Source organism: Botrytis sinoallii (assembly GCF_014898435.1).
Source record: "Botrytis sinoallii strain Bc 23 chromosome Unknown BSIN_016, whole genome shotgun sequence".
Lineage (NCBI taxonomy): Eukaryota > Fungi > Ascomycota > Leotiomycetes > Helotiales > Sclerotiniaceae > Botrytis > Botrytis sinoallii.
In genome coordinates this window covers 898,566-912,709 of record NW_024066043.1, presented here as the reverse complement: position 1 = coordinate 912,709, position 14,144 = coordinate 898,566, and the positions used below count along the sequence as shown (strand labels likewise).

At 43.1% G+C, this 14,144-nt stretch overlaps 7 protein-coding genes across 7 annotated transcripts; 4 read left to right on the top strand and 3 right to left on the bottom strand.

Annotated features, from left to right (window-relative positions):
- Positions 1-184: 184 nt before the first annotated feature.
- On the top strand, positions 185-1,860 carry EAF02_008621 (uncharacterized protein; the record flags this gene model as incomplete). Its single annotated transcript, XM_038904669.1, has 10 exons — positions 185-307; positions 391-424; positions 469-521; positions 569-733; positions 793-969; positions 1,020-1,058; positions 1,241-1,264; positions 1,317-1,530; positions 1,583-1,669; positions 1,718-1,860. The coding sequence occupies 10 exons, from the start codon at positions 185-187 to the stop codon at positions 1,858-1,860; spliced, it is 1,059 nt and encodes a 352-aa protein (XP_038755726.1).
- A 53-nt stretch (positions 1,861-1,913) lies between these two features.
- On the top strand, positions 1,914-2,204 carry EAF02_008620 (uncharacterized protein; the record flags this gene model as incomplete). The annotated part of the gene is made up of 1 exon (XM_038904668.1): positions 1,914-2,204. The coding sequence occupies one exon, from the start codon at positions 1,914-1,916 to the stop codon at positions 2,202-2,204; it is 291 nt and encodes a 96-aa protein (XP_038755725.1).
- Positions 2,205-3,535: 1,331 nt separating this feature from the next.
- EAF02_008619 (uncharacterized protein) lies at positions 3,536-6,921 on the top strand. Its single transcript, XM_038904667.1, has 5 exons — positions 3,536-4,204; positions 4,260-4,714; positions 4,775-4,805; positions 4,883-5,187; positions 5,237-6,921. Exons 1-5 carry the CDS (start codon positions 3,772-3,774, stop codon positions 6,602-6,604), a joined length of 2,592 nt encoding a protein of 863 aa, XP_038755724.1. The 5' UTR covers positions 3,536-3,771; the 3' UTR covers positions 6,605-6,921.
- Positions 6,922-8,419: 1,498 nt separating this feature from the next.
- On the bottom strand, positions 8,420-9,706 carry EAF02_008618 (uncharacterized protein; the record flags this gene model as incomplete). Its single annotated transcript, XM_038904666.1, has 1 exon — positions 8,420-9,706. One exon carries the CDS (start codon positions 9,704-9,706, stop codon positions 8,420-8,422), a length of 1,287 nt encoding a protein of 428 aa, XP_038755723.1.
- A 632-nt stretch (positions 9,707-10,338) lies between these two features.
- On the bottom strand, positions 10,339-11,390 carry EAF02_008617 (uncharacterized protein; the record flags this gene model as incomplete). Its single annotated transcript, XM_038904665.1, has 3 exons — positions 10,999-11,390; positions 10,597-10,950; positions 10,339-10,534 (listed from the first exon to the last, which is right to left on the bottom strand). Exons 1-3 carry the CDS (start codon positions 11,178-11,180, stop codon positions 10,339-10,341), a joined length of 732 nt encoding a protein of 243 aa, XP_038755722.1. The 5' UTR covers positions 11,181-11,390.
- Positions 11,391-11,643: 253 nt separating this feature from the next.
- EAF02_008616 (uncharacterized protein) lies at positions 11,644-12,325 on the top strand (the record flags this gene model as incomplete). Its single annotated transcript, XM_038904664.1, has 3 exons — positions 11,644-11,948; positions 12,012-12,141; positions 12,203-12,325. 3 exons carry the CDS (start codon positions 11,644-11,646, stop codon positions 12,323-12,325), a joined length of 558 nt encoding a protein of 185 aa, XP_038755721.1.
- Positions 12,326-12,686: 361 nt separating this feature from the next.
- On the bottom strand, positions 12,687-14,104 carry EAF02_008615 (uncharacterized protein; the record flags this gene model as incomplete). The annotated part of the gene is made up of 2 exons (XM_038904663.1): positions 12,687-13,497; positions 13,551-14,104. The coding sequence occupies 2 exons, from the start codon at positions 14,102-14,104 to the stop codon at positions 12,687-12,689; spliced, it is 1,365 nt and encodes a 454-aa protein (XP_038755720.1).
- Between the last annotated feature and the right edge of the window lie 40 nt (positions 14,105-14,144).

The following is a 14,144-nucleotide window of genomic DNA, read 5'->3' as shown; positions in this document are numbered from 1 at the left end:
AGGGACGTCATGTATGTAGGCCTGACTTGGCAATGTAACTCTCGGGTGAAGATCTCTTGCAGCGCTTCAGCATTTAAGCAAGGCAATTGCCTACCCGCTCGTTGCTTGGTACAAGTGGTGAGAGTTCGCACTGTCTTCGCCTTTATACTGCTTCATCATGCGGTCGCTTTCAATTCTCTCAATAATGTCTTCGCTCACAATTGCGTCTCGTGGAGCTTCTCTTTGTGGGAAGATAGTCGGTCGTGATACCGCACTTCTGTCTAGTTATGATTTTATTGTTGTGGGTGGTGGAACAAGTGGTCCTGTCGTAGGAAATAGATTATCAGAGAATCCAGGCTAAAATTCACTCATTTTGATGCTTTGGATACCTAAGAAGCTTACCATCACTAGCGACAACTGTTCTCATTATTGAGGCCGGTGAACTGTAAGTGCACGAGTAGTCTGATGTAACCGTCTAATAGTATATAGTGATCAGGGAGAAGATTTCATACACATTCCACTTTTCGCAGGAATTGGGAATGGTGCGATAAGAACATAGTATGATTGGAATCTAACCTATGCTCCCCAGCCAGCTACAAATAATAGATCGATTGCCATACCACTAGGTAAAGTTCTAGGAGGTGGTTCTTGCTTGAATAAGATGGCTTTCGATCTTGCTGGAAAAGAAGACTATGATCGTTGGATCGAAGTAGGAGCAGTTGGTTGGAATGAACTCTTTCCATATTTCAAGAAAGTAAGCATATTATGTGCAACACATCGAGTAATCCATCAACTAAATCTTCTGTCCATCAGTTGACTAAATTTACACCACCTGCATCTGAAATTGCAAAAGAATGGGATATTCAAACGGATCATTCAGCACACGGATATAAAGCCAATTTAATGAAATCTGTGTTGAGAATCGACGTACTTGCTGACCGTGTCTATAGGTCCATTCAAGTTATTCAACATTTAATTGGCCATCATTCAGTTGAGTAAATTGTCCTAATCAAACTACTTCTGCTGACATGTTGGTAAAGTACATTTATGCGTCCATGAAATACCTCGGAATACGCAAGGTGTTTGACTCTTTAAATGGAGATGTAAATGGTGCTCTGTGGAATCCACAATCACTAGATCCAGACACTGAGACCCGCTCAAATTCTAGAACTGCTTATTGAATAGTGCAAATAGTCGAACCAATTGCACCTCTTAGAGGGACAACAGGTGACAAAACTGATCACTAAACTAAGTAATGAAGGAGTTGCAATCATTTGGTGGAGAGGTAAATATTTGTCGACCGCATTCTTTGGGTAACATTCTGACAACGAGAATAGTATGCAGCTGGCTCCAATTTTTCAAGATCAACCGTACTTGCGGCGAAGGAGGTAGTTCTCGCAGCTGGTGCTATTCATTCACCTCAGCTGCTCCAACTCTCTGGAATTGGAAGCTCTTCTTTACCTAAACAATTTGGTATCGAAACTGTGGTGAGCTTGCCAGGAGTTGGGGCGAATTTCCAAGATCACCCATCGCTCAGAGCTAGTACCACTTGTAGGTTGTTATAGCAAAAGTCTTTAAAACCATCCACTAACTGGATCAATAGTGGATATTTACCTTTCCGCGAACAATTTGACCAGTAATGCGACTTTCAATGCTGAGGTGCTAGCATTGTATAGGCATAACAGAATTGGTTCGTAAAGTATTAAACTTTCCAAATCGTTCTAATCGGGCAAAATAGGTCATACTCCACAGAAGGGGGAGGCGAATATGCATTTATTGGAAACCGTTCTTTCACCAATACAACTTCACAGATTGTATCCTCCGCTTCATCTATCACACCGGCATCATATTTACTATCCGATGTCGACTCGCCTATCTTAGCAGGATATGAAGCTCAATACAAAATCCTCACTCGAGATCTCGCATCCAACAAAATGCCAATTATGGAATTCGATCCTTTCACTTCCCCATCAGCAACCCCAGGATTCCTTACTCATCAGACAGATCTTCTTCTATTAAGCGCCGCAGCTAAGTTTGCTCGTAAAATAATCAACACACCAATATTCGCAACACTATCGCCAGTTGATACAGTACAAGGCCCAAGTATACAAACAGATGCGGATTTTGAGGCATGGGTTCGTTCGACTATTGGAACGACATTTCATCCAAGTGGCACTACCTCTATGATGAAGAGACAATATGGAGGAGTTGTGGATTCCAGTTAAAGGTATACGGGGTCAATAACTTGAGAGTAGTTGGTGCGGGTACGTTTCCAATGATACGGAGTGCGCATTTGCAAGTGACTGTGTATGCCATGGCTGAGAGAACTTCCGATGCGATTAAGAAGTCATGGAGACTTTGAGGCAGATGCTATGATAGGATGATGTGCTGAATAACATATGAGCAGATAGAAGGGGTAACTATTTTCATTCCAATCTTGTTGCTCTTCTTGCCGCTGGAGTGTTAAAAAAGCAAAGTATGATGGTGTATATTGCCACCCCGTAAATTGGTGTCGTGATACCCAGTAGAAACCTTGAGGATATAGATCGTTGTCTACAGATTTAGAGAAACTTGAGAGTCTCTTCCAATTGTACCGGTGAGAATTTATCGAACAAATCTTCGCTTTTACGTAGTGTTCTTGAGTTTGGCAATTGTTAATTCTGAGGTGTGGTTGCAAAAAAACACACACGCTAGCATACTCTCCGACACAGGCAGGTACGTGCCTACGGAGTATAAGCGAACTAAAGCCGGGCTGTCCTTTCCTTCCATCCAACTCTCCAATTACATTTCACATCGATTTCGGCATTTTGTATTTCTCCGTTGTTGATCTACATCCAGGGCACGTTTGAGCATGATGTGTTTGCTACTGTTTACTTGATAATGGCATTAACATTACTTTTTCTTCGTTGAAGGCTAATGGACCCCCGGGGTTGAGAATATGATACCTATCCAGACAATCCAAACCCTGGTAACGACAATCTTGTATTCAGCATTCTACTAACCGTCAGTTCTACAAACGAGAACTCTTCAAACACAAATCCAAGTGCATTGGTATATACTAGAATCCCGCGGCGCGGGTTGGTTCCTCGGGTAAACGTAGTATTGACGTTGCTCGTACGCATGTCTATGGGGGCTGGATTCATCCGGACTTTGCTAGACTTGTCATATCTACCAGGCAAGAACCGTTTGGTCAATGACAGATCGACTGCCTCTTGATAGATTGTAACGGGAGTTTGAGAAATTCCATCCAACGATTCTTTAGCTGAGCTGTCATGCAGTAGCCAAGAATATACTTTGCCTGGGTAACGTTCCACTGGAACCAATCATACGGATAAGCCGAAAAGCTTCTTGAGCCCTACCTATATCATGCCATGCCACGCCAATGAATGCACAGCTATGGACATATCCCAGCTGCAGTGTCTACACCGTAACGTCTCACATCAGCCGAAAGTTACACATGAAACAGAGAGAGTACCCGTCAAAACGCAGATTATATCCACTGAGTCTCCATGCTCTCTTAACAACTATATAACACACAACTCCACAATTTGATAAACATTAATAAAGACTTATTACGATCAAACTCACTCACAGCATTGTCGCCGATATTAACGGTGAACATTCACCAATCCCATGAGTTACAGCCTCAGAGGCACCCCACCAAAATCACTCCACCCGCCCCAAACCACCCCACTATAGCTACGACTACCCTCGTATCTATCGTAGATACATAAACAAAGCTCTTCCTCAAAGATCTTTCAAATCAACATTTCTTCCAAAATATCTCTCAACATGTCTCATTTTTTCCATGACGCCAAAGCAGCCATCGGCGACTTCGTACATGAAGTCGAGTCAGAGGTTTCGAAGGCTGCAGGAATCTCAGACGGCGAGAAACACAGCCACACTCATATCGGAGAGGCATGTCATGCACTTCATATAAATGGAAAGGAGAACAGATATGGCAGTTTCGCTCCTCCAAGAACTGGCCATGATATTAAATGGCATATTGACGGGTGTGCGTACATGTGGGCTGTATCTGTCGCCTTGGAAGAGGCACAGGAAAGTATCTGGATTCTGGATTGGTGGCTTACCCCTGAGCTTTATTTGAGAAGACCCCCATCGGCAAACGAGGAATATAGAATCGACCGCATGCTTTTGGCTGCTGCTGAGAGAGGTGTCAAAGTGAACATTATCATTTACAAAGAGGTTACTAAGGTCTTGACATGTACGTTTTATCCTCATTTCTGGCCACATGTCACGTGGACTAACCCCGATGTCAGTATGCTCCGAGCACACCAAGAAAGCTCTAGAGGTTCATCCTAACATTTCTGTATTCCGACATCCGGATCATGTTCCAAGTGGTATTCATCTCGAATCGGAACTTATTACCGACTTGAAGAATTTCAGTTTAAGAGACTTTGATCTTGCACAACTTCCTAAAGAGGGCATTGAAGCTTTATATGGAGCCCGAAATGATGTTATTCTATACTGGGCGCATCACGAAAAGCTTTGTCTGGTTGATAGCAAGGTCGCTTTCATGGGTGGTCTAGACTTGTGCTTTGGTAGATGGGATGTGAATCAGCATCCAATTGCTGATGCACACCCAAGTGACCTAGACAATATTGTTTTCCCAGGTCAAGATTTCAATAACGCAAGAGTGTATGACTTCCAGGACGTTGAAAATTGGCAAGAGAATAAGCTTGATCGCACGAAGTACTCTAGAATGGGATGGTCGGTATGTATTTTGGAAACACTCAAGTAGTTGTTGGACGATGAAATCTAATTGTTGTTGTAGGATCTATCAATGTCGTTGACAGGACCAGTTGGTAAGTTAATTAGAGACACTCCCACTATTACACTCCCACTATTACACTCCCAAATTTCAATGACTAACACTTCAAAGTCGAGGATCTCAGAGCTCATTTTGTTCAAAGATGGAATTTTATTTTCCGAGAGAAATACGACACTCAAGATACAAGATACACAGCATTGTCCTTGATTCCTAATGATATCCCTGATGGATATTATAACGAAGATGGTACAAATGTCGGTTCATCTACCGAGGGTGCAATCTCCGATACATTCCGTCGAGCGGGTACATTTTTTGGCAGATCGGGAGGTAATTCAGGGTATGGGGATGATCAAAACGGCGTTTCTATTCAGCTTGTAAGAAGTTGTACTGAGTGGAGCAATGGTGTAGCCACTGAGGTAATTCTGTCGTTCCAAAAATCATGCCGCAGGATACTAATTTGGATAGCACTCAATTGCCAATGCCTACATTGAGGTGATTCAACGAAGCCAACATTTCATCTACATCGAAAACCAGTTCTTCATCACCGCCTGTTCCGATGAGCAAAATCCTGTTGAAAACAAAATCGGAGCGGCGATCGCAGACAGAATCATTCGTGCTTATCAAAATGGCGAGCAATACAAAGTTATTGTTTGTATGCCAGCAGTCCCAGCTTTTGCAGGCGATCTCCATGCAGATGATGCTTTGGGAACTCGTGCAATTATGGAGTATCAATATAATTCAATCTGTCGTGGCGGTAACTCAATTATGGAAACAGTTGCTAAAGCCGGAGTACCCGATCCAAAGGATTATATCCGATTCTACAATTTAAGAAACTATGATAGACTTAACGATAACGGTACGATGGCTCGAACTGAAGAAGAAAGTGGCGTCAGTTATGAAAGTGCTAGAAAAGAGCACGATGATATCGTTGGCGCTGGATATGGCGGTTACGGTGAAGAAACTGGTGCTCGTAGGGGTCAAGAAAATTACGATTATGATCAATACCAAAGAGCCGCCCCTCGTTCCCAAGAACAAGACACAGTAGCAGCATGCTATTTGGAAGATGGTCCATCCATTACATCCATTCCTTGGAATGGTACCCCAGAAGCCGAGCTCGATGCCTTCGTCAGCGAGGAACTTTATATCCATACCAAACTTCTCATCGCCGATGATCGTGTTGTAATCTGTGGTTCAGCTAACCTCAACGATCGCTCTCAACTCGGCACCCATGATTCCGAAATCGCAATCGTAATCGAAGACACCGAAACCGTTGATTCATATATGGACGGTCGCGAGTTCCGAGCCGCAAAATACGCCACTTCGCTCCGCAGACAACTCTTCCGAAAGCACCTCGGCATGATCGCACCACAAGATTGGACCAGACCAGATGCAAACTATATGCCCATCAACAAAGACCCCAACGATTACGACTGGGGCTCCGACTACGATATCGCCGTTCAAGATGTGTTTTCCCCCGAATTCACAGATTTATGGAATGGTCGTGCGAGAACTAACACAGAAGTTTATTCGAAAGTTTTCCATGCCATTCCGGCGGATAATGTGAGGAACTGGGATGATTATCATGAGTTTTATGAACAGTATTTTGTATCACCTAGTGATAAAGATACAAATGAAGAAGATAAGGAGCCCGCAAGATATCTCTATGGGCATGTGGTGAAAGAAGAATTCCCAGGGGGCGTGGAGGAGGTTAAAGAGGAGTTGAGCAGGGTTAAGGGTATGCTTGTTGAGATGCCGCTATTGTTCATGGATGGGGTAGATTTCGCGAAGGAGGGGTTGAGTTTCAATGCTCTGACCGAGACGATTTATACTTAGAAGGAAAGTTTGGATAGATATCGGGATTGAAAACTTGAGTCCCACTTCGTGGATGATTGGCAATGGTTTGGAAAGCTTTTGAAATTTTTCTAAATTTAAATTTGTCTTGAATATTACAATTAGATACAACAATTAGAGAAGCCTACTTGATTACTAGCTACATAGATGACCTCAAAGATGAGAAGTTGGGGAATACGCATGGGTCAATCAGGGGCTTTACCGATCATCTGGCTTTGAAGACATCTCCAAACGTGAGAATACGGCGCTGTGACTGGTTTACATAAAAACTTCGAAATGCGATGGCTCGGCATGGAATATCTGTATTATGAGACATGAAACATTGTATTTGTTATACAGTATTTCCTAGCAAATCTAAGCAAATCCTGCAGGCACTTTAGCAAATTTACATCGGATTTGTGACATGCAGATATATAAGTTATAGAATGCGAATGTCATACAGAATGAGGGATAGTTATTATAAGTACTTGAATTTGATTCATGGAAGATCCAATCCAACACCGACGATGCGGAACGTATTCTTTTCTATCCTGGTATAGATACCTATTTCTATTCGCCACATTGAACAAACATTTAGAGCTACATGAACTTGAAAACACAAGGAGAAGCTGATTGTAGATGGCGATCCATCCTTCCCATTTCTCAATATGAGATTTTCCCTACTACATCAATACATGCATATCTAGATAGTCACACACAAACGTGCTGGATAGTCGACTTGTCATATATTTCATTTCCCACCCTTTGACATCCAATCTCTCCATCCAATCTCTCCATCAACCACCCCAACACCTCCCTATCCAAGTCTCCCCATCCCCCCAGATCAATTTCCAGAACATCGTTCTGTATCCCGTGATTATCTCCCGTCATTAATACTTCCCTTCTCCGGATTCGCATGTTCGCCCGTCCAAACATGTAAAGCTGGGAATTTTACACGTGGAGAATATGACGCGAATTTGAAATGTGCGGTATGTAACTTACATGTGCGATGGATCCACGAATCGATTGCTGGTTCGACAAGGAAGGGGGGAGAAGGAAGAAGGAAGAAAGATTTGATATTATGCATGGGAATTCATCACATTGGATATTTAGGGAATGGGATTGCGGAGGTAGGCGATTTGGTGGGGTTTGTCGAGAGGAGCGAGATCTTTAGGGGATTCGGGATGGGGTTGCACGTTGTGTTTACTTTATCTGATTTTAATATTATACCTGGACGGGAATTCGAAGATGGGAGGTTGAGATATGTGCTGGATTTCTGGTTTAGATATTTACATTGGGGTCTGAGGAAGATGGGAGGAATGATCATTGAGGTGAGATTGGGATAGGGTATCCGATTAGTCTCCCTGTGCTGCTAATACGCTTTCTTGTTTGAACGCTGCTGTATGAAACTCGGCATACGCGGCGGAAATTGTGGAATCTGGTTGGTATCGATTTCCTTTCGCTTTTGGGATCATTAGTACTTTGTAAATTTTCTAGTAAAAGGTACAAATCATGAGAAGTCGTAGTGGAGGAGTCTTATCAGAATAGATATTAGATAGACAGAAAGCTTGGTAAAGAGAACTGCGTGAGATTTGGATCCTGATTAGAAAGTACATACTAGGAATAACTGAGGGAATGCACCCATGTACTAGGTATGTGACTTTGATTCAGGAATTGAGAAATGTAATGTGAAGACTATTTTGTTCATTTACGCCATTGTTTACAAATCTTGAAAAGGACACCACCCTAAGCACCAGTGCACCTGCTATCTGAATCTAAACCTTTTCATAAATCCCATTCTTATCCATACGCAACGAGTTAAGCCTTCTTGAATTTCTCCCCCGAAATCAATGATCCGACAAGCTCTATCAAGTAAGATTTTCCCTTACCAACCTTCACCATCACACTAGGAATTCTCCAACCAAAAATCTGTCCGACACCACCTCCATTTCCGATAGGTACGAAGATTGTTTCTTTCATTGGTTTGAATTCCTGTTGTACGGGATATCCAGTTCCAGAACCCCCCGCAATCATTTTCCATACTGAGCCCAACAATCCAGGAGCGGGCTCCGCAGGCTTCTTGACGCCGAGATCGGTGGCAATATCTACTGCGAGAGAAGAACATAGTGTTGCGAGCATAGGGTCCATTTCCAAGGCGGAATTGGAACTTCCGGCTACCATATCTCCTAATACGTAGATACCCTTCACATCATCCGAACCATTTCCCTTGACGCGGAAATAGACATCACGTGTGATGACGCGTCCTGATTCATCGAGCCATGATTTCGATAGGAATTCACTGTTGGGTGTTCCTCCAGTAGCGTCGATGTAGATGTCGACATCGCGTTTACTACCATCGCTGAGGGTTAAGGTAGTGGGGGAAACACCTGGCTCGGCGGGGTTGGTACTTTCAACGCGTACATCATTGATAACCTCGACGTGAACAATATTTTCGAGATAATCTTGGGCTCGTGCACTGGTTGCCGGTTTGACTCTCGAAAGAACTCTGTTGGCACCAGAGAGAAGTGTGACTTTACAATTTGGAAAATTTGTTGCGATTTCTCCTGCGGTTTCAACACCAGCTGCGCCGCCTCCGGCTACGAGGACAGTCTTTGCGTTGGGGAGAGCAGTGTGTAATGCACTCAAGGCGCTCTTAGTGTGGGATTCTGAACCGTGGAGTGTCCAGAGTGGGGATTTGGAGGTTGTACCTGTGGAGATAATGAGAGAGTCGTAGTGAATTTGTCGCGTGGCATCTGTAGTCTCATCGCCTGTTGATATGGTAACTGTTCGCGTTGCAGGATCTAGAGCTGAAGCCACGCCCTGGATTAATTCGAACTGCGAGGCGTCATATCTTGAAAAGGCCTCGGACAATGGGACGAATAATTTTTCATGGGGAATTAAAGTTCCATTGATGAGGGCTCGTGGACTGGCGATCTTGAAGAAAAATGATGTGTTGGGAGTGATGAGTGTGATGTGATAGGATTTTGTTTGATCGAGACGATGGAGCTGAGGTAAAGTTTGACGAAGCAATTGGTGAACGGCGTTGACTCCACCAAAGTTTCCGCCTAGAATGACTACTTCGTGGACAGTGGAGTTGGAGGACATTTTGAAGGTATTCGGAAATGGATTGACAATGGGATGGGTAAGGTTGAGGTTGAGCTTTGAATGTCTGAAGGTCTGTTAGCTATGGAGATCTGGGGTCTGTGGGTCAATGTGGACTGATCATTGATTGAGTACTAGGTAGATAACCTCCATTTGATATTCAATAAGAGTGTAGAGGTAAAGGAGAGTAGTACCTGATATATTCTAGAAGTTATTGAACGTCCACGGGTCCTTTGGATGATTCTCTAGATGAATTCTTTAAAGACTTTGACCTCGAGAAATTATATTTACATTTACCAGAATGAATTGAGGATTGACGTGTACCTCTTATAGTAAATCGTTACTGCTCTCAGACTGGTGAAAGAACTTCGCGGGGCACGGATTGATCATTTATCAATTGCTCGAGCGTGAAGCTATTTATATATTCCCCCTTGCTTCACAGTGAATGTTACCTACCTACCTAGGTCATTTATCAATGATTGTCATCGCCATATCGAGATCACCAATTTTGAACAATATAACACATCAGAAAGTCCTTTGCACGACTATCTAAATGTTGCCGCGACGTTCAGCCAATCAGAAGCATTTCCGCTGAGAATCATGGTCCCCGGCTAACGCATCCTACTGCACTCATTCTACAACACCTTGCTCTTATCATTTCTTTTTCGCAGGTGTTTGAACACGATAGGATAATATAAATCGGCCAATTCAGCCGCCACAAAAAGAAATGTTGTTAAAGGTGTGCCTACCACCGTGTAGTCCTTCGGATAGTGGAGATATCTCCAGCAATACGTCAAAATTGCAGATGCTGAGCCAATGAAACGACAAAACCTATCTGTCCTGATTAGCGCAGAGAGCATGCCAGATCATCAATCATACAAGTTACAACTCACCAAATCTCAATAGAATGACCACTTGTATGACCTCTCTCCATCAACTGTGCAACTGAGGAAATCCCAAGGAACATCTGGAGAACAAACGCCGACCAGAACATTGCATCCATATCGTCGCCGTAAGTTTCCGCAAATGCCCAATGCAGAACTACCATCATTCCAATCCCTCCCCCAAGAATCGTCTTCAGATTTTGAGATATCATGGGAGCATGATTCCACTGGGTTGGCCCAAATTTCATGGTAGTATACACAAGAAAGGCATCGATGATAAGCCTGGGAACAAAAACTAGGATTTGCGTCAGGGTGAATGGAAGGCGGAAGCCGTAGACTATCTCCCACCCTATGTTTGCACAGCTATTGTATGTTGTTAGTCGGAGCGATATGTGGAGTGATGATATTTACAGTGCAATAATAGGCATTCCATAAGATTCATCTCGATACGCTTGTCGAATGTATAGAAGATATGTAAAGGTCCAAAAGAGCCCCGTCGAAAGTATGAGAGTATCTTGGACTTGGAGGTAATAGAGAGGAGGTTGATTGATGGTATCAATGGCATTGAGAGGAAGATGGATCTTGAAAGTCATCTTGAAGATCACGATGTAACCAGGAAATGATAGTGTCACAAATATCTATCAGTTCGTATTTGATTTCCCACTTTTGAGAAGCCTCAAAACATACGTTGCATCCGTCCGACGCATCGACCAATCATTCACTGTCAGGAATCTACCATTAATTTTGCTGTCTGGACTTGGTTATCTCTATAGCAGTATATTGTTAACCACCAGATTAGTACCGCCGAGAATACAAGCAAATGTTACCTTCAAAAGAGGCACTCGCATCTGGCGCATTAAACAAATTGGAGACCTCATCTACAGTGTACAATCTAATTGGTATAAAATTCACGTGATCTGCCACGTATTTTTGTTTCTCGTGACTTCCATGCACCCCATTTATATTTCTTTCAACATATCATATCTTTGAAACATCAATAACCTCATCACATATTTGACTTCTCACTGTTCATCAATACGCATCTTGCTATTCACGATGACCTCCTCCGAAATACCACTCTTTTCAAACGATTTAATCTCCGAAGAATGTCAAAATACCCTCCCGGAAGGCTATAAATTCCGTGCACTCCAACGCTCGGATTTCCATCGTGGATATCTAGGTGTTCTTCGTGACTTAGCATATGTAGGGCCCATCACCGAAGAACAATGGGAAGAAAGGTTCGATGCGATGAAGAAGTGTGAGGATACTTATTATGTGTTGGTGATTGTGAAGGAGAAGGGGGGTGCGGGTGATGGAGAGTTTATCATGGGGACTGGGACACTGGTTGTGGAAATGAAGTTGTGAGTGCTTTTATTTTGAGAAAGTAATGAAAGGAGCGGAATGGCTAATGTATTATTGGTAAGCCTTGGAAATTTGGGACTACAAGGCCATGTGGAAGATGTGTGTATCTCGGCGGATCATCAAGGACAGCAGTTTGGAACAAAGCTTATTAAGGCCTTGGATCATATTGCTTCAGAAAGAGGTTGTTATAAGGTGAGTTTATTTTATTCCATGTCCAGTTTTTAAAACACATGAGTAGCTAATCATATCACAGAGTATACTTGACTGTGGTGCCAAAAAGGTACCCTTCTACGAAAAATGCGGTTATGAAGGGAGAGGGTTTGAAATGCATCACTACCATGATCCTGAATCGGAGGCTGCATTAAATGGAGTTTGATTCCAATAAATCCTGCAAGAGGCTTTAGGAATGGTGTTTTAATGTTCGCGGGTCCAGTGACAGCGAGTAAAGTATCAAATACTGTAAATAATGGTTTTTAGAACTCATTTGTCAACCTCGCCATCTCCAACAATGTCTCTTTTAATGAATTTTTGGGTTTTCGAATCGTTTCCAATTTTCCCTCAACAATGACTCAGACAACTGATTCAACATATCGATTATATCTGTCCGGCACACACGTATTTCGTCGCAATGGACGAGAGTTCTTTAATATTATGCGGTCTGGAATCAAATGATGTTTATGGATATCTATTAACAGCTCTATTCTAAGATCATTCGCCCAGATCTTACCTCTGATATCTCAATGGAAAAAGCACATAGATGCATTTTTCTGCACTTCCCAGACTCTCAAAATCTTAGCTTCATGAGGCATTACCTCCACAGTATATGGAACATCATAAAGACCCTCTTTATGTTTCCACAAATCACGAATTCGATAACGATCCCAAGTCATAAGAATATCCCGACGAGGACTAAAACTCATTTCCGCCGTGGAAGTTCCACGATTGAGTAATGCGATAGCATAACTCCCATCCGTCAGCTCTTTAGCATAAACTTGAAGATCTCCATCAGATTCGTAGCCCACACCCACTGTCTGAGCTGATATTCCAAGCGCATCTTGATTGATCTCAATAATCTCTTGATTGGTGAGAGTTTGAAGTTCATAAGTATCCAAAGTCCTCACGTCGGATCCAATGAGTAGAGGAGAAGCTACCATCGCCCACATACTGAAATGCGTTCGATATTCAATATTCGACGCCCCCGTCCCTACAAGTTGGGTCGAATTCCCATTGAGTCCAATGATTAACATATCATAATCATTCCAATGACCCGGGCCTGAATATTGCACCAAGTCATTTCCTCGATCAATCATGTCCAAGACGTCGAAATAGTACTTTTCCCGATTTCCAGGATAGTTGAACTCATCAGAAATATCTTGACCAATGCGCCACTGATTTGCTCCTTCATCAGCGGCCCATTCCCAGATATCGGCCCAACCGCAATGACATGCGTGGTAGACGATGGGACGACCACTTGCTAGGAGCGCTTTGGACATTTTCAATACAATTTCTTGGACCACGGATTTAGGAGCATCTCCATGGGAACAACAACTGTGGTCATTAGAAAGTCTTCAAAGGTATATTCGGACAGAAAAGAAGCCCACCTATCATATTTCAAATGATCAATCCCCCAACTAGCAAACATATCTGCATCTTCTTCCTCATGTCCAAGACTCCCCGTATACCCAGCACAAGTCTCATCACCGGGTCCGGAATAAATGCCTAATTTGAATCCTCGTTCATGGGCATAGTCGGCTACAGCTTTAATTCCATTTGGAAATTTGACAGGATCGGCTTCGAGGGGGTGAGCGGATCGAGGTCCTTTGTATCGCTGCCAACCATCATCCAAATTCACATAGATAAATCCGGCATCTTTTAGACCGTTAGATATCATGGCATCAATAGTTGACTTGATGAGGTTTTCGTCGATCAAATCACCAAACTGATTCCAGGAGCTCCAGCCCATGGGAGGGGTGAGGGCGAGACTATTGTTCAGGGGTGGGGAAACTGGGGGATCAGGACCTGGTGAGCATTCTTGCGCGGTTGGGGAGGTTGTTGTTGAGGTTTGAGAGGATGAAGATGTGCTTAGAGCGAGAACGTGGATGAGAGATGCCGTTTGTAGAAACCATGGGATGGCGAGTTTCGCGAGAAAATGCATTGCAATTATTTTGTCTTCTCACTCTGAATGATGTTCAAGT